The sequence below is a fragment of the Ctenocephalides felis genome, unplaced genomic scaffold, assembly GCF_003426905.1.
Source record: "Ctenocephalides felis isolate EL2017-DRISC unplaced genomic scaffold, ASM342690v1 CF-g0.4_SCAFFOLD_00845, whole genome shotgun sequence".
NCBI lineage: Eukaryota > Metazoa > Arthropoda > Insecta > Siphonaptera > Pulicidae > Ctenocephalides > Ctenocephalides felis.
Window position 1 is genome coordinate 49,242,596 of NW_020536999.1, and position 23,152 is coordinate 49,265,747.

Sequence of the window (23,152 nt, forward strand, 5' to 3'; positions counted from 1 at the left end):
GAATTATGCGCAACAGTTTGCCAAAATATTTATGAATTCATAAACATGAGCCACTTTGCCTTAAAATTAAAATATAAAACATTATTTTGTACTTACCTAAATCATATTATCACACAAAACACACTTTAACTTTAAATCTATTTACATTTATGACTTGTAAATTTATTATTATTACAAAGACACTTGTTCAACCAACTTCCAGGCAGCAATGACTGTTGATTTATTTTAAAAATATTTACAACAGAAATTAGCCATAGATCATAGAACATATATTTATATAGACTGGTAACATAGTTTTTAGTATCAACATTTTAGCAGCATAGCATAATTAATAAATCAAAATTTGTAAACTTCAATAGGCACATAAATTTATTTTGTTAAAATTTCACAAACGAAATAAAAATATTATAATATAAATAAAACGTACAAAATATTCCTAACATCCCTCTCGACATGGATTACTTACATGCAAAAATGTATATGATAGAAAAATTTTAAATATTTAAATTCGCAATAATAACAACAAATTTATATTATTCTTTCATTCAAGTCATGACGGTAGATTTTTTTATTTTTTTAAATTTTATTTCATTTTATTGGCCTCGCTTACTTGACCATTTAGCCACCTACAACATATTTCAATTTCAATACAATATTTCAATTTCAATACAATATTTGAATTTCAATACATACTTCATGTTAATACTTCTTATATAAACTCTATTCTTCTATCTATTTTATATTCTATTCTATTCAACAATAGTTCATATTATGAATAACATAATGTAAAAACTAGGAAATTATTTGGACTAATTAAATTCAATTATTTCATTTATACACACCATCCCCTGTCTTTGACCACGTCATTGAGATCCATATAAATGACCTCGACCATATTATTAAGGGCAGCAGAAAATCTTTTTAAAAAATCCGTACAATATCGAGCAAAACCCTTTCATGGGAGCACATGTACCACGTGACTATAATAAATGAGTGGTACATCACACATGATGGTATTGAGAAAGACAAGAAAGTAAAGAATGTGACGAGGGAGGAAGTGGGAGAAGGTAGAGGAAGAAGATAGTAAGTAAGAAACGTAGTACTTGATTCAATTAAATTTTATTTAATATGTAAAATATAGAGTACATAATATCATATATATGTCAAGTGCAGTGGTTAAAATGCCGCACAAGATGCCGGAAACACCAAGGCATCGGTAAAGGCAGTTCAAATCCACGTTAAGGTATGCCAAGGGACTTACAATATTTTTTTAAAATTTCACTATGCATACAAGATATGCAGTACATAAAAACTTGTCTTTTCAAGTAATCCGATGGAGCAATGGTTAGCGTGCCCGACATGGTGGACATCAACTTCGAAGCAGTTCTAATGCCGGCGGAGGCGACAAAATTCCAGCAGAAAGTTTCAAGCCAGATATCACTGGAGGACGTGTTGGCAGCCACTAAAAATTTGTCAATGTGAAATCTGCGGAAAATCAACACAAAAAGTGAGGATTATTAGATATAGCCTATTCAAGCTTAAGACATAGCTTATTTAAAAGACTACATGCTCCCTTTATGCTTATTAGAAAACGAACATTCAATAAAAAAAAATTTAAACAAACCTCATTTTAATATTACCTCAACATTGAGCAATAATTTTGTGAATGTAAAGTTTTAAAACAATATTTTTAATATGTGCTTTAATCATTATTACTATCTTATGAATCGACTGTAGTCCAAAAATATTCAAACTGAAAATGAAGAATAGGAATTGGTTGATACTTGTAAAAATCATGGACGTTAATCGAGTTATAGTAACCGACTCATCAGGACATTATTAGTTAAAATATATTTTTCATGAATAATTGGTCAATTTTTAGCATAGAAAATTTTAGAACTTATAGCTAGCAATCTAAAGAGAATATAAACTTGCACATTAGACAAAAAATCTACCTAAAACTAAAATAATTCGTAAAATGCAATTATTATTTTCAAGTTTTTTAATTTCACTTAAAATTTTATTTACATATACATAGCATATATTCATATCGAGGTTTAATTTTAGGATTGCATGGTTATGCTAAAAATATAACTCTTAATATATATCTTTGATTTGTGTACATCTTTACCGATTATAATTTCTTAAATATTCTCTAGTTGTATGTATTACATACTATGTAAGCCACAAAGTAATCTATAAACAATTCCGAATAATAAAATACCTTATATAAAGCAGATTATATATATATATATATATATATATATATATATATATATATATATATATATATATATATACGTATATATATATATATAATATATATACATATATATATAGCAAAACTTTGGATTATAAGGTATGAATAAACATATGGATAACAAAATTAACACTTAAGCACGAAATTTTTTTTAAACAATAAATTTTGAATTTATTTGCCGCCTGTTGTGTATTACATTTATTATTATAAATATTAGAAATTTATAATAGAATATCAACATTTGCTTTAATTTTGTACTCCAACTTTAGTCGAGAATTTGTTTAAATATTTGCAATATCGGAATTTTGCTGTTTTTATTAAAGTAGACTTTGTTGCTTTGATAGATATTTTGTACTAAGAATGATATGAAAAGACACTTCTTTCACATTATGTTCCCTCATGATTTTAATTTCGGAAAATATTTTATTATCTTTATATTTAATGATATAAAAATTAATAGTTTGATTTATAACATTACATTTTAATTTAGAATACAAGCTTTACATTTAACATCACAAAATAATTATATATACACTTATACATTTTTACATTATTTCTGCACATTTACATAGATGTATATATATATATATATATATATATATATATATATATATACATATGTGTTAAATCTTCTATGAGGCGTAAAATAAATAGAAAAAAACATATTTCACACGTAATTGAATATTATGCAATTTTGCCTTGCCTCAAGTATAAGGCTTCATTTACTTTTGTTAACATTATGACGAATTTTTACATTAGCTAGATATTCAAATTGAGCTAAAATCCTTCCCTTAGTCTCAATTGCAAATTCGCCAAAGCAAAAAAAAAATTAAGCAAAAAAAAAATTGTTGATAGTCCAGCTATACCATCATCTCTGAAAAATATCTGGCATATATGAATGAAAATCTGTTCAACTTTTCGAACATAGATCGACAATTTTGATTATATTTATAATTTTATATGTATTCTTGATGTAGTGTTTAGATATAATTTTAACATAGTAAGTATAAATATGTAAATGTAGTTTATATAAAAATATGTTAAATATATACAATGCATGGTTGTATATATATAAATAAATATATATATATATATATATATTCATATATATAATATATATATATATATATATATATATATATATAATAAATGATTTACTTGTATACAATTCAATTTAATCTATGTAATTCAAATTATAATCATGTTAAAATTAAATACTAAGTAGTATGAATTTGTAAGTAATGAGTTTGGACTCACATAAATATGAATTTTGAATACAAGTTATCATTTAACATCATAAATTCAACACGCATGATTAATTTTAGAACATTTAATATATACTTGATTCTAATTATTATAGGTATATAAATAACTATGTTCAATATATTTTTTGATTAAATGCAAAATCAGTCATGACATAGAATTTACTTAAAAATGATAATTGCTTTTATTCTAAGTTTTGTTTTTGAGATATATGAGAAAGAATTGAAAATGACAGCAAATTTATCTTATATTATAAACAACCATTCAAGAATATTATTACGGATTGACTTTTAAACTATCATTTTTTAATTTGTTTAAATAATTTTGAATTTATAATAAGCTTATAACTATATATACTATTAAAATGGTACTTATTCACCAGGAATACACAAATTTACTAATTAAGCATAGCTCTGCGACTGTTCCAAGTTGGGTATATGTCTGTTACCTTTATCAACCCAGTTTCTAAGCCTGCCTCTTAATTCTTCCAAGCTTTTTGATTTGGCTTTATTTATCCTTTTATATTTAACATCTTTCGGTTTAATCACCGATCTGTGATTCGACATGACTCGATTATAAACTGTGACTTGAGTTTTAGGTGACTGTTCTTTTGGTAATTTATCTGATGAGTTGTATGTCCAAGTATCAGAATCATCAGATTCTTGAGCAGCTCTTTCGGTGTGATTTCTAAACCCTTCCCGTTTTTTCTCGGCGCTAGTTTTCTCAGTTCTTTGAGAATCGAGTATACCACTAGTACTGGCCGACGATTGCTGCTGCTGTTCAGTATCTTCTTCCACACTATAAACGGTTTCCAGGACTTCTGGACGACGTAAGTAGCAATTGGATCGTCTCGAAGACGCATGTTTGAAACCGTTATCTATGGCATCTGATATTGACCTGGCAATCGTTATCCCGTCACCAGACATACTGCGATATTGTTTAGCGTGAGGATGTGGTTGCCCAAAGCCGATATCCAGGTCCAGATCTTCCATGACCACTGCTGAATCTGAATCGTTTTGGGAATCGAAATCCTGAACAACTCCAACGGCAGTAGATGATTCTAGACCATTATCGATTAGACGTGCTGTTAATGCGTCGATGACACGTTGTTGGCGGGATATGGTAGCTTCTTGACGCGACAAAGTTGCTGTTATCAGTTTCTTCTCGCGTCGCAGCCTTGCTTCGAACAACAGGAGTTGGGTAGAGAGCTTCGACACTTGAGAATTTTTCTCATCTACTAATTGCTTCACCAGTAATTCCTGAAAAGATTATATTATTAGCGTACTGTATAGTGAGTTATAGTAATGAGCTAAAAATTGAAAACGAAAACTTTGCATATTGTTTTAATATTTCTGGTTTTTATTACAGTAAGTACAATAATGGCTAAGCTGTTCTATAATACATGATATTACACATTTTTAAATAAAATGCTTAAAAATGCCACGCTCTAAAAATGAATGAACTAGTGGGGCGCATGGCATCGTGCCTTAAAGCAAATTGCTGGAACTTCCCGTACCAAAAAATATTTTTTTAAAAAAGATTAACATTTTTGAAAAAAAAATATTCTGAAAAAAATAGATTTTTGAGAAACTATAAAGTTTTGAAAAAAATTTACTTTTTTTTGAAAAAAAAAGACTTTTTGAAGAAAAATTTATTTTGAAATATTTTGGAAATTCTGAACTATTTTTCAAAGCAATCGTACTGCTTTAACTGCATAGAGACGAAATATCGAAGCGCGTAAGCGACGCATCCCCGTCTAACGGATGAACATTGGTACAAAACCCCTAAGAATGTAAACAAAATTTATACTTATTGTTAAAATCTCTATAAAATATCTGATAAATTGATGTGCATATGTCTAATGATCATTTTTAACCGCCAAATGGCATTTTTTTTACTTTTTTTACTAGATCTCCGAAACCGCTGGACCTGCCTTCACGGAAATGATCAGTTCTTCATCTTGTTAACAAAAGTAAAATGTTTTTTGAATTATTCAAATCGGACGCTCCGTTCCCTTAAAAACTGAGTTACCGTTTTTGGCACTTTTTGTCCCATATCTTCGGAACGGCTAGATCTGGCTTCGCCAAAAACTAATCAGCATGTCTCCTTATCAATACGAATCGAATGTTTTTTGAATTATTTAAATCGCTTCATCCGTGCTCCCAAAATCGTCGACGAAAATCTGTATCCGAACACACACACATGCATGCACACACACACACATTTTTTTGAAGAAGGTTTTGAAACGTAAAGATATATAAAAATTTTCATTTTCAATTTTTTTTGCGATTACTATAACTTATCCTACGGAAAGTTAAAAAACAATTATTTTTTAATGTTTGTTATTTTTATTTACTAGAATATTTAACAATATTTAAGACATATTTAAAAAATATTTGTTGAAATTATTAAAATTATTACAAATTTAATTTAAAAGATCATGGTTTTTACCCGTAGTTGGCTAATAAAATTAATGAAATTAATAGACAGGTTTAGTGGTTACGGAAATTCAATGAAAAAAATGAAAGATAATACTATTTGGCGGTCAAAAATGATCATTAGACTATAAATAAATCATTTACTATGAACATCAAATTATAAGAATTTTATAGAAATTTCAATATGAAATACTTTTGTTGACATTTCTTTTCGTGGGAGCCGTAGCAATATTTATCCGTTAGAATACGACACGATGCGGCGCAAATAGCTACGCAGCGCGATTGCTTTGCAAAAAAGTTCAAAATTTTCAAAAAAAAATCAAAATTGTTAACTTCGTTCGTCTCTAATCACTGGTTTATTGTCTCTAAATATACTCTCTACAATATTCATCTCTACATGTCACTATTTATCTCTGACAATACAAATCATTCTTTTGCTATTCTCTATATATGTCATGCTATCCATGTCAAACAAATATAAAAAAATCAAGTATTTAAGAAAAGTCTTTTTTTTTCAATAATTTCAAAATTCTTAAATCTATTTTTTCAAAGGTTTCAAAAAAATTTAACGCTTTTTTAAAATTTTAATTTTTTATACGGAAAGTTCCGGTAATTTGCCTCAAGGCACGATGCCAGGCACCACTACTTTTTGTATATATTTAATATTATTTCATTAATCACCTGCGCCGCGTGCGCTCTGCGCCAAGCGTACGTTTGCTGAGCGTGAAACCTGCATTTGCCTCGAAGTTCCTCGACTAGACGCAAAGCATCTTCTAGGCGCGTTTCTACATCGCCTTCCTGCATGGCGTTGCTCTGTAAATATAATTAACAATTAATCATTTGCTATTTGATTATATAATTAAACCGACTTCACACGAAATCCATTGCAACTATATACAGGTAACCCCAGCCCAGACTAACACGAACCTACTATAGCACATATAGGAATTAGGGCTAGAACAATTAAATAAAAGAGAGGAGCAAAAAATATTATTTACGTTCAGAATCAGCCTCACACGATTTAAAAATAAAGCAAAACTTGAATAAAATGAAAAATTTCGTAAAAAACTATACCTAATGCAAACTATAACTATATAACTAATTTAAAATTAGTGGTAATAGAACTGTAATGGGAATAATAAATAGGGGAGGAGAGGCAAATCATTTTGTGGTGCTCTCATGGCATGGACCTACCTTCAGGCAGACTACTATTTATTATTATTATTATTATTATATTGACCCTCAGGATTAAGCCGGTCCTTCTTGTCAAGCATCAAGTTATTAGCAAGAAGCAAATATATAATAAATATTTTCTAGCAAGTCTAAAGGACAATTGCTATTTCAACCTCACAAATTATTAGAAACTTTTATAATGAATGAAAATAACTGTCAACATAATATCGACAACCGGCTTCACAAAAGGATCACCTATTCTATCTTATCAAAATCGGCGCTATACACAATATAAATTTTTAAATAAAACATTTTAGCATGGAAAATCGATATAGATCCAAAGAAATCGCAGTCAACGTGTATGAAGATCTATCAAATGAAATGAGAAAGTTTTAATTTTGGAATTTTGCAAGAGCTTGGCACCAATCGTAAGAAGAAAGAAAGTCATTAAGTTAAGAAACTTAATGAACATTTTTATAATTTTTTATGAAATTTTAATATGCAGCATGTTTTTTGAATTTTTGGAATGTAAATCTTTTTACAATTATCAGATAAATGCAAGATATTTTATCAATATTTTCTCCAAAATTCTTGATTCAATTTTAAAAATTCAAAAACTTTTCGAAAAATGTCATTATATTTGTGACTGATATAAATTCGGTTTTAGTAAAGTTCTATTTTATAATTAATCCTACAATATCATAGGTCCACAAAAGAAGTTAAAGAATCTAAAATTTTGGTTATCTCATAATAATTACCTCAGAAGATTTTTTCCTGTGAGGACTATCTCCGTTTTCACTGACCGAAGAGCTTTCGTCCGGCGGAGAACATACTTCTGCGCCCTCACTAGAAAAAGAAAACATTGTTTGAATACAATTATTATAATAATATATAGAGGGTATGATTCAGCATCGAAAGATAAAAATTAAATTTATTCTTAATATATGAGGCTTTTCCTTGGTGAAAACTATGGAATTCTACTCAGAAGACCCAAGTTCGTTATCACGAGCAGCCTAATGACAGGTTTAGTGACAAGGGTTATCACTTGGAAATATAATTCCAAGCAAAAGTATCCCTTTTTAAGTGTGTTATCACAATTAGCATATCTAAAGTATGTATGTATGTATATTAGGGTGGTCCTTAATATGGACATTTTCGAATTTCCTTGCACCCAAGGGCTATAGTGGTTCCAAATTGATAAAGAACAATTCTCTGAAAGTTTTACATCTTAATATTATCTTTTAGATAGAGCGCAATTCAATCAAAGTTTTGTATGGAAATAGCATGAAACATCTTTCAAAAATTTTGCAGGGCGTCGAATTTTCAATAAAAAATGACACAAATTTTCACTTTTCATTCATTTGTCGCTAAGTTATACCTAAACATTTTTTTTGTAGTTTTCAAAATTTTTTCCATGCTATTTCCATATGAAGTTTGATTGAATCGCATACTATCTAAAAGTTAATATTAAGAGCTAAAACTTTCAGAGAGTTTTTTTCATCAATTTGGAACCATTTGAGCCCTGGAGAGCAAGAAAATTCGAAAATGTCCATATTAAGGACCACCATAATGTATATGCATGTATATATATATATATATATATATATATATATATACATAACAATTGATAAGAATCTGTGATGTCGTTTAATAAGTCCATTTCTTCTGCACATTTTACCCTACTGCATTATTTTTCTGTTATTCAAATGGCTTTATGTAATATATTATTCGTGCTACTATGTAAAGCTCTGTTTACTTTTTCTATCATTTTGGAGACCTTTTTAAATTAGATTTTGTGAATTCGTAACTTCCATTATATTCAAACCGAGACGTAGACGCATTAAAAGTAAGTTTTGCATACGAATATTCAGATATTTGGCGAAGAAAAGGGATGACAAAAATTGTAGAAGAATTATTAAAAAATATTTTACTCAAGAAATAAGGTGAAAACGAAGCAATTTTTGTAAGTGTTTATTTTTTGTTCACATATAAATTTTTTATTTTACATATACACGGTTTACGTATATTGCGTAAGTTTACCAATTCTGGTTATTTTTTTAAAAAAAACATTTCTTCAATATAAATTTGATTATTATGAGAAGCAAAATTAAGTATGGTGGTCATAGACCTTATACTAAATAAGGTCTATGATTTAGTTATAAGGTCTATGATGGTGATCCAAAATTATGTTACTTCGATAATAAACAACTGTTATTTAAAATAAATCCCAAATAATTATTTGGCGGCCAAGCTCGTCATTATTTTCAAAATTACGTCCATACAAAAGTTCATTAATATAATATTAAATATTTATAGAACTCCAAGCATCGTATAATGATGAAAAATGGCGAAAACACAGAGATACATTTGTTATGTGCATTTAATAATATACTTGTTTTTAAATATTCTTCTTTTAAATTTCGAAATAGATCTGTAACATTGTTATAATTTCTGCTCATATCTGTATGTGTAAATGTATGTAAAAAATACATAATCGTATATCACAAGTAAATGTTCCATTAAAGAAACATGATAAATAATTCAAAGAAAGTTATCGATGGAGTATTCAGGACCTTTCACAACGTTTCGTATTATATTACTGGTAATGAAAATTTAGGAAAAGTAAGGAGAAGATAATGGAAACAGAATGCCATTCTGATATATGTATATATATATATAAGTGTACATAGTATCGATATATTTTTCATTTAACCAAATGGAAGTATTTTTCAAACATTACAAATACATTTTCAAAGGCAAGGATACTGAAAATACTTTACAAATGTAGCTATTTATATTTTCTACATCGTTTTTCCTATTTCTGCACGTAGAGTTTTTACTTAGAAGATATTTTAAGATGCAAGTTTTCTGAATGGGTCAATGAATAACTGTGTGAATAGATCTAGAAATACCCACATTGAAGTGCAGCTCTATTTTGTAGAGATGGTTAAAACACAGAAAATTATCAATGAAGTATATCCCTTGAAATTGATATGTATGCAAAACTAGAACATGTTTCTAAAAATATCAATATAAGGAAATCTAATCGTGACGGATATACTCGCCAACACACAATAACCTGCCAATTCTCCTTGATGAGTATACTCGTCAACGACCGTTAACTGGTAAATGAAGTACCACTTTGAGATACCTATTTCCGAGAAATTATAATGTAATTGTACCCCCATTACATAATTCCAATGTTTCTACATATTTACTACATTAGTAAGTTTATTATATTAGTAGTTTCTACATAGTTTAAACTATTTTTTTTATTTCTACGCTGGAATCATGTAAAAAAAAATTCTTATTTTTAAAATTTAACTATTTAAAAAAATGTGCACGAAAGGATTTTTTAATTGAATTATTTTTGGAGAAACAGCTGCTTGACCATGATAATCCTCTTCTGTTTACTTCCTTTTGCGAGACTTCAAATGCGTTTTTCTCAAAATTGTCTCTTTTAATAAGATTTTCACTACTACTATTTCAAAAGTAATAGAAGAATTTAAAAAGAACAAAATAGAGAAACTCAAAAAAGTGATAAGAATATGATCTTAATTTTTCAAACCGACCCATTTTATCTGTATTTATGTTACGTAGTTATGAAATTTATTAAAAGTCTAACGACGATAACTCAGGTTTCAGAGTTATAATTTAATCCACTGATTTGCTTTGTATTTGTATGTATTTGTTGCAGTTATGACAATCACTATTTTCTCACTAGTATATAAGTTATAACGAAAGAAGTTATATATATATATATATATATATATACATATATGTATATATATATATATATATATATATATTTATATATTTATTTATTTATTATTTATCATACATGTTGTTACGCGTCAGAACAATTAGTCCCATCAAACACTCCTCTACCTCCTCTACCAGGAGTAGCAACCATCCCGTGTAAAAGCTCAATGCCATGAAGATTGTCACCTTCATGGCCAATATAATAAAATGAAGATACGTCTGAACATTATCAAAAACTTCCCATTTCATCAAACTGATATATGCCATTGCGACATCATTCTATATAACTAATTCTTTTTTATTTGGGATTTCTTGGAGGGTTGCAATAGTGGGTATGGTCAAGTGAGTCTACTTCAATTACTGATAATTTTAAAAAAAATTAACTTTTTTATTTTTATTTTTTCTATACTTTTCTGTAAGTTATTATAAAAATTATAGTAAAAAAATTAATTGCCTTTTTTAAGATGATTATTTGATAATGACCTAAAATTCATGCTTCTACACTAAAATACCCCCTTAATTTTATAAAACTGGTTTAATACCAACTAACAAGTAAGATAAAAACAAATATTTTAGGATGAATATACAAGTACATTCTAATAAAAGTGTTAATGAAGAAGATGATATATTTCTTCGAACAACTATTTTTAATATTTAATGACTGATAGAAAACTGTGATTTCACTCAGAATTTTCTAGCTTTTTGCCAGACGGAGTAAACTAAATTCAAAAATAGAGTAAGAAATCTGGATTAGTTAACAAATAGTAAAATTTGAACTAATTAAGAAAGATCTAAAAATATAATTTTATATTTGGTTAGGTTCCTCTTACACCGAAGCTTATTTGTTTCTCTTACTGCCTACCCACAATATCTCTTCATATTTCAAATAAGTATATAGTTTTATATATGCATAATATACATACATGTATATAATTATACACATATATTTATATATATATATATATATATATATGTATATATTACATTTATATAGAACGTGAACATGCATACATCTTGTAATATTTGAATGGAGCTTTACAAATAGTATGAAAACCATTAAAGCTTCCAGATGCTGCCAGGCGCAATGATGCACAAATGTCTGTGTAATACAACTCTGCACATGATTCGAACAAATATTATATTTATATATATATTTATATATTTATATATATGTATATGTATATACACACAAGTAAATCGAGGTATTTCAAATTATCTTACAAAAATTGCCTCGCCCTCTTGGACAAATTGCAACTACTTCTGGATGGTCGTGCAAATCATTATATAGCATTTTGTAACTATTTAATTATTTCAACTAAATATATAAACTTTCAAATAAACTCCATAACACTAGTAGTATGATTAAAATATTTATTATGAGATAGAATCCTCAATCCCTTGATGATGTATTCCCATGCCCGAGTTATGAGAGTTGCATCTGAATTCAAATATGTAAATGAAATTCCATATTCCATATTCCACAATCCAGATTGCTGGTGTTTATAGCAAGTGCTAATATCAAACGTGGTGACTGCTATGAATATTTTATAGCACATATATGTTATCAAAGAGAAAATCCATAGATGTGAAATTGGGTATAAACTTTCTTAAACTAAATTTTACTTTGTCTAAAATTCAAATTAGGTTTATAGGTGGGTTTATATCACTAATTAGAAATATAACTATTACTATAAGTAATAGTATATAAGTATAGTAATCGCAAAAAATAAAAAATGAAAATTTTAATATGTCTTTACGTTTCAAAGGTTTCTGAGTATTATGGCATACCTTAGAAAAAATGGATGTATGTGTGTGTGTATGTGTGTGTGTGTGCGCGTGTGTGTGCGGATGCAAATTTTCGTCGACGATTTCGGGAACACCGATCAATCGATTTGAATAATTCAAAAAACATTCGATTCGTATTGATAAGGAGACGTGCTAATTAGTTTTTGGCAAAGGCAGGTCTAGCCGTTTCGAAGATACGGGGCAAAAAGTGCCAAAAATGGTAACTTAGTTTTTAAGATAACGGCGCATCCGATTTGAATAATTCAAAAAACATTTTACTTGTATTAACAAGATGAAGAATTGATCAAATTTTCATAAAGGTTTCGGAGATCTAATAAAAAAAGTAAAAAAAAATTCCATTGGCGGTCAAAAATGATCATTAGACATATGCACATCAAATTATCTGATATTTTATAGAGATTTTAACAATAAGAATAAATTTTGTTTACATTCCTATGGGTTCCGTACCAATGTTTATCCGTTAGACGGCAATATGGCGCTTACGCGCTTTGACATTTCGTCTCTATGCAGTTAAAGCAGTACGATTGCTTTGAAACAAAAGTTCAGAATTTCCAAAATATGTCAAAATAAAGAAAACATTTTTTTTTCAAAAAAAAGTAATTTTCTGTCAAATTTATAGTTTCTCAAAAATCTAATTTTTGTGAAGTAAAATTTTTTCAAAAACGTTAATCGTTTTTAAAAAAATAGTAATTTTTAGTACGGGAAATTCCAGCAATTTGCCTTAAGGCACGATGCCATGCGCCTCTCTAGTTATATATATCAATACATAATATATACAGGATATCCCAGAATTTAATGTCAAGCGAAAATAGGCTGATATTGACCTTAACTGTCCTGAAAATACTTAATGAAATTATGAGCTTTTAAATACAACCCAGAGCTTTAGTGAAATTATGACTATTTATACGTTATTGTGGTTAACTTTTGTTAAATAACTAGTTAACTTTTATAAAATGGTAAAATACTTGAATAAAATTGTAATTTTATTATTGGAAATTTCCGAAAAAAGCTTGCACCTATAAATGATATAAACAGATTAATACAATAAACTATTTTTTCAGTTTAATGCTTCGAATAATCATGTATGCACAATTATGTATACATTCATCTAACTTAGTGTTTTATGAAAATTGGGAATATATTTCCAAGCAACTGCTATATTTGGTTTATATATTTATCTATATATATATATATAATATATATATATAATATATATATATATATATATATATATATATAGATATCTATATATATATATATTATATAAATTTTTCATAGAAATTTCATCTTTGATGTGAATCAAAGACTGTTGCATATACGAAAACATGTAAGGGTTTCTGTGAAATCTCGAATATTGACATAAAAGCGAGACATCGTAAACAATATTATTGGTATATATATATATTTATATTAGAAAATTTCAAGAAAGGAACGCTAAAATGAATGAAATGGAGATGAAAGAAAGGAAAATATCGCAATAAAGATCCTTTCGTTTCATATAAAAAATTAATAGTGGATTTAAATCTTATCATACGTTTGTCGTAAAGTTTGCATTGAATTCAGAAGATTTTAGATGCTATATATTGTCAAATGATTATTTTTATTACAAGATAAAAATAATAAATTAATTTCAACATTTCATGACTAAGTATAAGATTTACTTCTCACCGAACAAGCTTAAAATTCGAAGAAACATTAAATATAGTTTTAAACTTGATATATTGTAATCATATTCAATTTCACTTATTACGAAATATTATTTTAAAAATTATCAAAATAACTTTTATTACACATACTAACTTTGAATTTCATTTAACATACAAATCTATGAAGTAAAAGATTATCATTTACAAAAATTATTGTAATATAACATGCAAATGCTAAAATTAAGGATCATCGTCTTTCCAAATAGGTTCGGCCTTGTAATATAGGTCCAAGGGCAAATTTCTCAAACCACCAGGTCCATCCACTACTTTAATATTTTCAACAACCAACTTAGCAATCAAAAACTTCTCATTAAAATTTTCTTCCAAATGGGGATGGCTTTCCTTCAAAGCACTCCTGGCAAAATCGAATTCCTTACTCTTTAAATTTAATTTTTGAGTTCTTCCCATTAAAATCACTCTGCTGCATTTTGGTTCCACGGTGTCAATTCCCAATTTTTGGCAATATTCTGTTTGATCAATAGTCACCGTCAAAGCTGTTCTGTTATCTATCCTTAAATTTTCTAATATCGGCTCATTTTTTTGTAAATAGAAGTACGGAATACCTGTACTTTTATTCCTGGTTCCATCTGCTATAGATTTTATACTTCCAAAAACAGATTTTGAGAACTCGGAATCAACACATAGTTTTTTTGTTGACAAAAACGTAACAACAGTTGCCCAGTTTATATTGTGAATCATGTATCTGGCAACTTCTGCAGTTTGCTTAAGGCGTTCATCATTCTGTTCCAATTTTTTACCAGTTTTGAAAGCGAGAGTGAAAAGAATTATAAAAATATTTAAGAAGAGTAGAATTCTCAAAACTTTTTCGTGCTCCATAGCATTAAAATTTCTTTATTGACACAAAGAAGTTTCGAACATTGAGGAAACGTGTATAGTACTCAAAACAACACCATTCAAAATTCATATTTTTATCTATTGTAATTGTTATTCAGTCACTTTAAACCCGTTAACTTTAAGACCAGAGTCAAAATGGCACTATAAATATAAAATATAAAAAATATTAAATTTAAATTCAACAAAGTATTTAAAAATATTTAGTATAGAAGAAGTCAATTAATAAAGTGGTATTAAAAAAGTAATGAAGGGTATTAAAAAATGGGGTATTTAAAGCTTCTAAAAAATACTATTTATACTATTTATATTAGGCGAGTTTCACATATTTTGCTCATATAATTGTATGGAAACATTTGTTCAACAAAATTCACACAATTTGTTCATAATGTTGAAAGATATATTTCATTTAGTTACCTAGTTTCTAAGTTTTAGTGTTTTTTACGGCAAATACAGTTGGATTCAAAATACTAAAATTATGTCAAGTTGCATGGTATAGGTAATCAGATGAAATTTTGTAAAATAACATATTGAAAATGAAACATAACTTAGAAAGTAATAGAACTGATCAAATTTTAATATATTCTGAGAATAATAAATCATAAATATTTTTATATTATTCGTCATATGCAGCATTGTATATGTTTAAAATAGGAAAATAAAAACACCATTTCCAGTTTTTCTATACCAACTTGAACAAAAAAACCTACTATTATTACAGAATTATAAATTATTCTGTGGTATAATTTTTTATTGCAAAATATATATTACAATCGTGGGTAGTTTTGCTTCTGTGTTTAGTTATCTAATATATTCATTTATTCTATATTGATGATGCATTGACGATAGTTCTGTAAAACTCATGTTTTAATGACAAAATAACAAAATTCTACTATTCACAATTTTCTAGAAAATATTGTCAAATAGCACAATCTCTTAACTGCTCTCAGAAATGAAATTATTTTATATTTATCAAGTTAATATTTGAGAGTAAGATTTTTATAAGTATAACATAAAAAAAATTCATTTTGTACTCGTATATATCTATATATTTTTTCCAAATTTCCTTACTCTCAGGTTGATAAAAAACATTCTTTGAAAGTTGTAGCTGTTAATGTTAACTTTAAGATAGTCCGCACTCCAACCAAAGTTTCTATAGAAATAACATGGGTAAAATTACAATTGTTTTATACCTTGGCGACATGTGTATTCACATTTTGAAAATAAATTGTATTTGCTTATTTTGATTATAAAAAAAACTTGATATTTCTTATAAAATAAGTAATTACTTAGGAAGAAAAACCAAGAAACTTTGGCTAGAGTGCGGACTATGTTAGAGATTATATTAAGAGCTAAAACTTTCAGATTTTTTAGATTAGATTTAGCATTAGAGCCTCTGGGAGCAAGGAAATTCTAAAACGTCCATATATATATATATATATATATATATATATATATTCAATAGATAAGTCCTGGATTTTTTCAATATATTGATTGTTTCTTTTCCGAACAGTAAATCCAATAATAAAAAACAATTTGTTTTTTGAAGATGTTTAATACGACGTTTCGGAACTAGGTACGTTCCATCATCAGGTTTATTCTGTCAAATACAATGTATTTTAAAAAAATACTAAAATTTAAAAAAATGTTATAATATATGTACATCCATATATGTGCTTATATGTATGTTTTTGTGTGTACACTATATACATGCACTTGCATGTATGTTCATGTATATAATTGTGGATACATTAATATATAGATATGTGCATATGTATTTATGAGTATGTAGGTGTGCATGTACATGTGCATGTATATATGTATATATATATACATAATATTTCTCAACATTTACTAAAGCAATATTTCCTCTTTTTTCGTAAATTACCAAACAAGAGCCATAAAAAATCATTTTTGCCAAGAATTCCGTGCATTGTCCTTTACATCTGGCAGACAGAAATCCATATCAGTGTGTTTAAGTCTTGTGTAGTCGTAACATCTACAAATATCTTCCAAAAAAATCGAGTGTTTTTAACAAAAAATATTAGTGATATGGATATATAGATTATTACAGGTAAATAATTTTTGCTTCTCAATTTTATATAAAACCTTTTTTAGTTAAGTCTTATTACTCTTTACCCCGGTACATAATCCATTCCTTTATAAAAATTTTTTTCTAATTAATCTGTATTGACCATCGTTAATTAATGTTAATCAATATTTTTTTAAAATACATTGTATTTGACAGAATAAACCTGATGATGGAACGTACCTAGTTCCGAAACGTCGTATTAAACATCTTCAAAAAACAAATTGTTTTTTATTATTGGATTTACTGTTCGGAAAAGAAACAATCAATATATATATATATATATATATATATATATATATATATATATATATATATATATGAGTAAGTTCTTCAAGGGCATACATCAAATAAAAGGCAAAGATTTGACTACAGCCTCGGGCTCGGTCAAATAAACTACGTTCTCTGTGCAAAATATATTATATATTTCACAAATATTTTACTATGCTCTGTTCAACAAAATAATAATTAAAAAAAACAAGTTAGTGTATATATAATAGTGCAAAATTATGTGCCTTGCGCTAGCTACTGATGTAAGACCATATTTATATCCACTGATGATGACATAAAATACTATGTCGAAACGTTTGGAAAAATTAAAGATTAACTTCTAAATCTTTGCCATTTATTTGATGTATGCCCTTGAAGAACTTACTCATATTTCTCAACATCAAAACTAACTTCTCTAACATATATATATATATATATATATATATATATATATATATATTTACACATATATATTTCTTTGTATCATGTCTTCTATAGGAGAAATGAGATGTCCCGATCAGAATGGGTCCAAATTCAATGTGCCTAAATATCGATTTGGAACATCTTTTGTTCAACACGATAATTGAATTTGAACATAAGGCGGAATGCTTGTCAGGAACATAGTTATTCCTTTGATGAGAGTCTTCAGATAAATGAAAACGATTCTCTTCGTCAACGATATTTGATTTCAAATAGATCTAAGATGCTATAAATACATTATTCATACAATCAAAGTACAATAAATAGAAATTAATTAATTAATAATAATTTCCAAATCGAAGTATATTAGAAAATCACACTAGAAATTAACATAATTAAGTTAAAAGGTAACGGACCGTCTTCTACCATAATTCCATTATAAGTAATATTGCAATATATATTTTCAAGTGAAAACGAATGTCACTGCTGCTTGACATCAGGCTGTCCGAGACAGGTATTTTGAGACCAACAACTGATCAAAGTACATAACCCTTACCACCAGATTACGGGAAAGCTCAGTTTTTTTCATATTATATATTATATAATTATAAGTATAAAAACATTTAGTTTTTATGATTTAACAAAATGCTTATAAATATTGGCAAATTATAGAAGAGACTGGCTGCAGTTGTGCCTTGGTACAATCGTCATAACAGCTAAATTATACTGATTTTGAGATAGGGTTCAAAGAAAGAAAGATATATGTTTGTTCGAACAAATTTCCAATATTGCACTGAATCAGCGCTTTAACAGGACCTGTAGACCGCATTAGAGATTTAAAAAGTAAGGTTTTTTGGTCGACTTTTTTTGAAAATAATTGTTATTTGTATACAGATAGATCACTGTCTTTGTCATTTTTCTGTAAGTTGAACATCAGTAGTTAATTACCAGCAATTAATTTTTGCGTAGATAATTTAGCTCAGCCATAACGTTGATTTGTTTTTAAAAGTGTGTGTTGGGTACGGTTGTGACAATTTTTTTTGCATACGAAGAAAAGAAAAAAGAAAAATTTAACTTAACTAGGACAAAATACGAAAGAGGAAAGAAAAGGAAAATTCAATACTAGAAAAAAATAACTTTTACAAAGATCTATTATTAATTATGATAAAAAGTTATGTTTTGTTATATATTGTTATATTATATTCATGAGCTTTATTCTAATGATTGTGTTGTGTTAACATTTTTTTCAAGTATGATCAAGAATTTGCTAATGTTCAGGATGGAATAGGAGCTAATATTAAATGGAAAAATCGTATTAAAGGCATGTATTTAGAGATTTTCACGCATACAAATGTCTAAATTACCACTTAATTTACTTTTCTTCCAGCTAACTAATTAACAAAATTATTGCTAATCAAAAACAAAAAAGAGGCAGAAGCGCAACAAATCTCCCCTATTCATTCAGTAAACGTTTCTCAGCGTTTTTCATCGCATACTTATATTCATTCAAAACTATTTTCAAATTGTTATATTACATTTAGAAAAAGTGTACTCTTAATATGGTTTAAATTAAGCAAATAACAATAATTAACAAATAAATAAACGTTTTACCTTCATTTTTACCTCCCAAAATCATGTTACTGCGAAGAAGTGATTTACCTCCCAATTGTAACTCATTTATTTATAAACATAATCTAGAAGATAAATTCTGAAATTATATTCCGCGTGACATGCGTCTATATTTCATGCTTTCGTGGAATTTTGCATTTTTTAACATTCAAGACGAAAACATATAGTGGAATAAATTTTTTCGTTCGCAACCGAGCTTATATGTAATACCACAACGAATTCCACGCATTGTTTCGCTTCTGCGTTATTTATTTAGGACAATCCCGTATTGTACGAACACGTCTAACATAAATCCTTTTCTTTCTATATTTAATTTTTTTGAAAGGGGTTTGGTGGATGAAAGAGACCAGTAACACCTTACTTTGTAATTTAAATAAAATAAAATACACACCAAATACACCAGTAATTAAATTATCACATCAAATAAACCTCAGTTTATATACATATATAGTTTATTCCATCCCTTGGATATGTTTTGAAAATCGATAAAAAAATCTGATGTTTTTGAAATACTTCACAAAAAGTAGCTATATTTGTGTAATTTTCCCAAACAAATGTACCTTGTATTTGAAGTAGAAGTAACACTGGCTACCTGTACTATTGTCAATTTATTTGTCATATGCAATCTAGTCATATTATCTTTAAATTGACTAGATGTCGACTAAAGACAGTTGTAAATTATATAACAAAATAAAAAAATGCTTGGGTTATTTTATTGTCCTCAGGATGATTGAGACATGCATAAAAATAGGTTAAGAAACAATAGGTATGAACAGCAAAATGGTTTATAACGACTATCTTTGTCAGAAATAATTAACAACACAACATAATCATTAAAAAAAAACATATTATTTTAAACAAAGTTAACAAGAACCTTTGTTATGTCTTTTATTCTTTGATTAAATAATCTTTTTCCTTTTCTTTTCGTATTTTGTCTTAGTTAAGTTAGATTTTTCTTGATCTGTTTAATCTTCACCCGAAACGAACAAGACCAACAACCACGTGTCACTACCGTACCCAACGCACACTTTTGAAAACAAATCATCGTTATGATAGAGCTAAATTATCTGTGCAAAAACTAATTTCTGGTACGGATCATGTTAATTTAGGGCGCTAACTCAATGCAATAATGGAAACTTGTTCAAACAAACATACTGCATCTTGCTCCCTTTGGACCCTGTTTCAAAACTTGTATAGTTTAGCTTTAGATTAATTATTATATCAAAATTAAATCCTTAGAATAAAATCCAGCTAAAAAAGGAAATCCACATAATGCTAAATTAGCTAATCTAATAATTCTTCCTAATATAATTATTATATTTCTTATTCCACCTATTAAACGAATATCTTGAAAATTATTTAATAAATGAATAATAATTCCTGAACATATAAATAATAAAGCCTTAAATAAAGCATGTATTAAAAGATGAAAAAAAGCTAATTTGGGTATGTTAAATGATAACCTTCTTATTATTAATCCTAATTGTCTTAATGTAGATAAAGCAATAATTTTTTTTAAATCAAACTCATAATTAGCTCCCAATCCTGATATAAATATAGTTAATGTAGAAATTAATAATAAATAAATAAATAAATTACTTTTTATTAATAATTCTCTAAATCGAATTATTAAGTATACCCCAGCAGTTACTAAAGTTGAAGAATGAACTAAAGCTGAAACAGGTGTTGGAGTAGCTATTGCAGCTGGTAATCAAGAAGAAAAAGGAATTTATGCTCTTTTAGTTATTGCAGAAATTAAAATCAAAAATATAATTAAAGTTATCTCAAAATTATTTATTATATGTTATTTGTTATGACGACTGTCCTGTCACTACCGTGTCCTGTCACAACCGTACCCGATTCGCTGTTTGGAGCAACACAAAAAAAATTTTTAATTTAAAATTTATGTGAAAATAATTGCTTTTAACCTACCTCAAAATCAGTATAGTTTGCTGTTTAAACGACTATCACAACCGTACCCAGTATTTCCTAATAATGTGATTTTTACTGGACTTCAACAGGACACAATAAATGTTTAACAATTTTTTTCTTAAATTCGATATGTCTATGATGATCTCATACAACTTCAGTACACTTGAAGATTGATATATGCTACATGTATAATAAAAGTCACGCTTGATCATCAGTAATAAACTTTATATGCCTTTTCAATATTTTTACGACTCCGAGATTTTGCACAGAGTCCGACGTTACGCGTCCTTGATAATTTTTCATCGGCCGTAAAAGCGCTCACGGTTTCCGAAAGAGTGCCTTTGAATCAGATTTAAGATCCAGGGGAAGATTGTTCGCAGATTTTATCGCCTTTTACACGTAAATTCAAGAAGAACTGTCGATTGTGCGGTCGACTACGCGTCGCCTTCGGCGGAGGAAAACGGCTTCACTCTATATGGAACCGACGAAATTTTATTGAGTGATATATTGTTGAAAGGATTCTTTTAAAATATAGAATAATATCTGCAGTATTCGTATAAATTTATTCTATATTAACGAAAGATAGATACATAGACATTATTCAGGTTAGAAGCAAATATCAACTAAGATTTGCTTTCATTATTAACCCTTTCTCTACAAGGGTCGCCTATATGTGTACAAGTATTGCCTATAGATGACATTCGTATCTGTCCGTACGGGTACCGCCTTTTAAACTATTAAAAATTCTCATAAATTATTGTAATTTTCGGTTTTTCTGGAAGTGTATTTTATTTTAATAATTGATCATTTTAACTTTTTTTTAAAAAATGATTAAAAAATCAAAATGTTATTATGCCCTTGTTCAGTCAGTAGCGCTGAACTGTTCCATCCCAGAAAGAAGCAGCTGACGTATATCGTCACAAGCTGGATTACATTACAAAGAAATCTGGGCTCTCATAGTGACAATCATATTACATTGCATCTTGCACAATCTTTTGCATTTTACTTGGACTGCCAATGCATGATGATGGCAAAATAGTTTGCTTTCCAACGTTGGTTGTATTATCGCCATTCACATATGAATCGCTGTTCCTCTCTTGTAGTAATTCACACATTTATAAAATGTCATGTAATAAGTAAAGGCTTGTAACATTGCTTTTTTGGTCAGCACGCTAGCATGCTGGATATCAAATAGGCAAAATGGATGAATTGAGCGTTGTGTGACAGGCCTACAAAACGAGCGTCGTGTGAAGAAGGCTTAAGTTCTACTTACAAATTAGATGAGATAATATTTTCACTTTGGTATCCAGTCATAAAATAATATGTTCACTTTTGCTTTCATGATATTTTGCTAAAATCGCCGTAAAAAAACTGGTTTTTGCGGCCTGATATGTGACTGATGCAATCAGAGTCAAAATGACTATATCAGTTACAGAGCTGATATAAGAAGAAAACTATAATTGAAATAATATAGGAAAACAAAAATAATAATAATAGTTAGTACAAATCATAACAATAATTATAATTAAAAGTAAAATCATAATATAGTACT

The 23,152-nt window shown here is 28.0% G+C and overlaps 2 protein-coding genes across 2 annotated transcripts; both read right to left on the minus strand.

Annotated features, from left to right (window-relative positions):
* Positions 1–3,868: 3,868 nt before the first annotated feature.
* On the minus strand, positions 3,869–7,983 carry LOC113363655. The gene is made up of 3 exons (XM_026606136.1): positions 7,893–7,983; positions 6,643–6,774; positions 3,869–4,782 (listed from the first exon to the last, which is right to left on the minus strand). Exons 2-3 carry the CDS (start codon positions 6,763–6,765, stop codon positions 3,925–3,927), a joined length of 981 nt encoding a protein of 326 aa, XP_026461921.1. The 5' UTR covers positions 6,766–6,774; positions 7,893–7,983; the 3' UTR covers positions 3,869–3,924.
* A 4,219-nt stretch (positions 7,984–12,202) lies between these two features.
* Positions 12,203–21,457, minus strand: LOC113384833 (NADH-ubiquinone oxidoreductase chain 5-like; the record flags this gene model as incomplete). The annotated part of the gene is given in 4 exon segments (XM_026622599.1): positions 12,203–12,285; positions 14,657–15,149; positions 15,858–15,897; positions 20,889–21,457. Coding segments are annotated over 4 exon segments (1,185 nt in total), but the record flags the coding sequence as incomplete, so codon positions are not given.
* Positions 21,458–23,152: the final 1,695 nt, after the last annotated feature.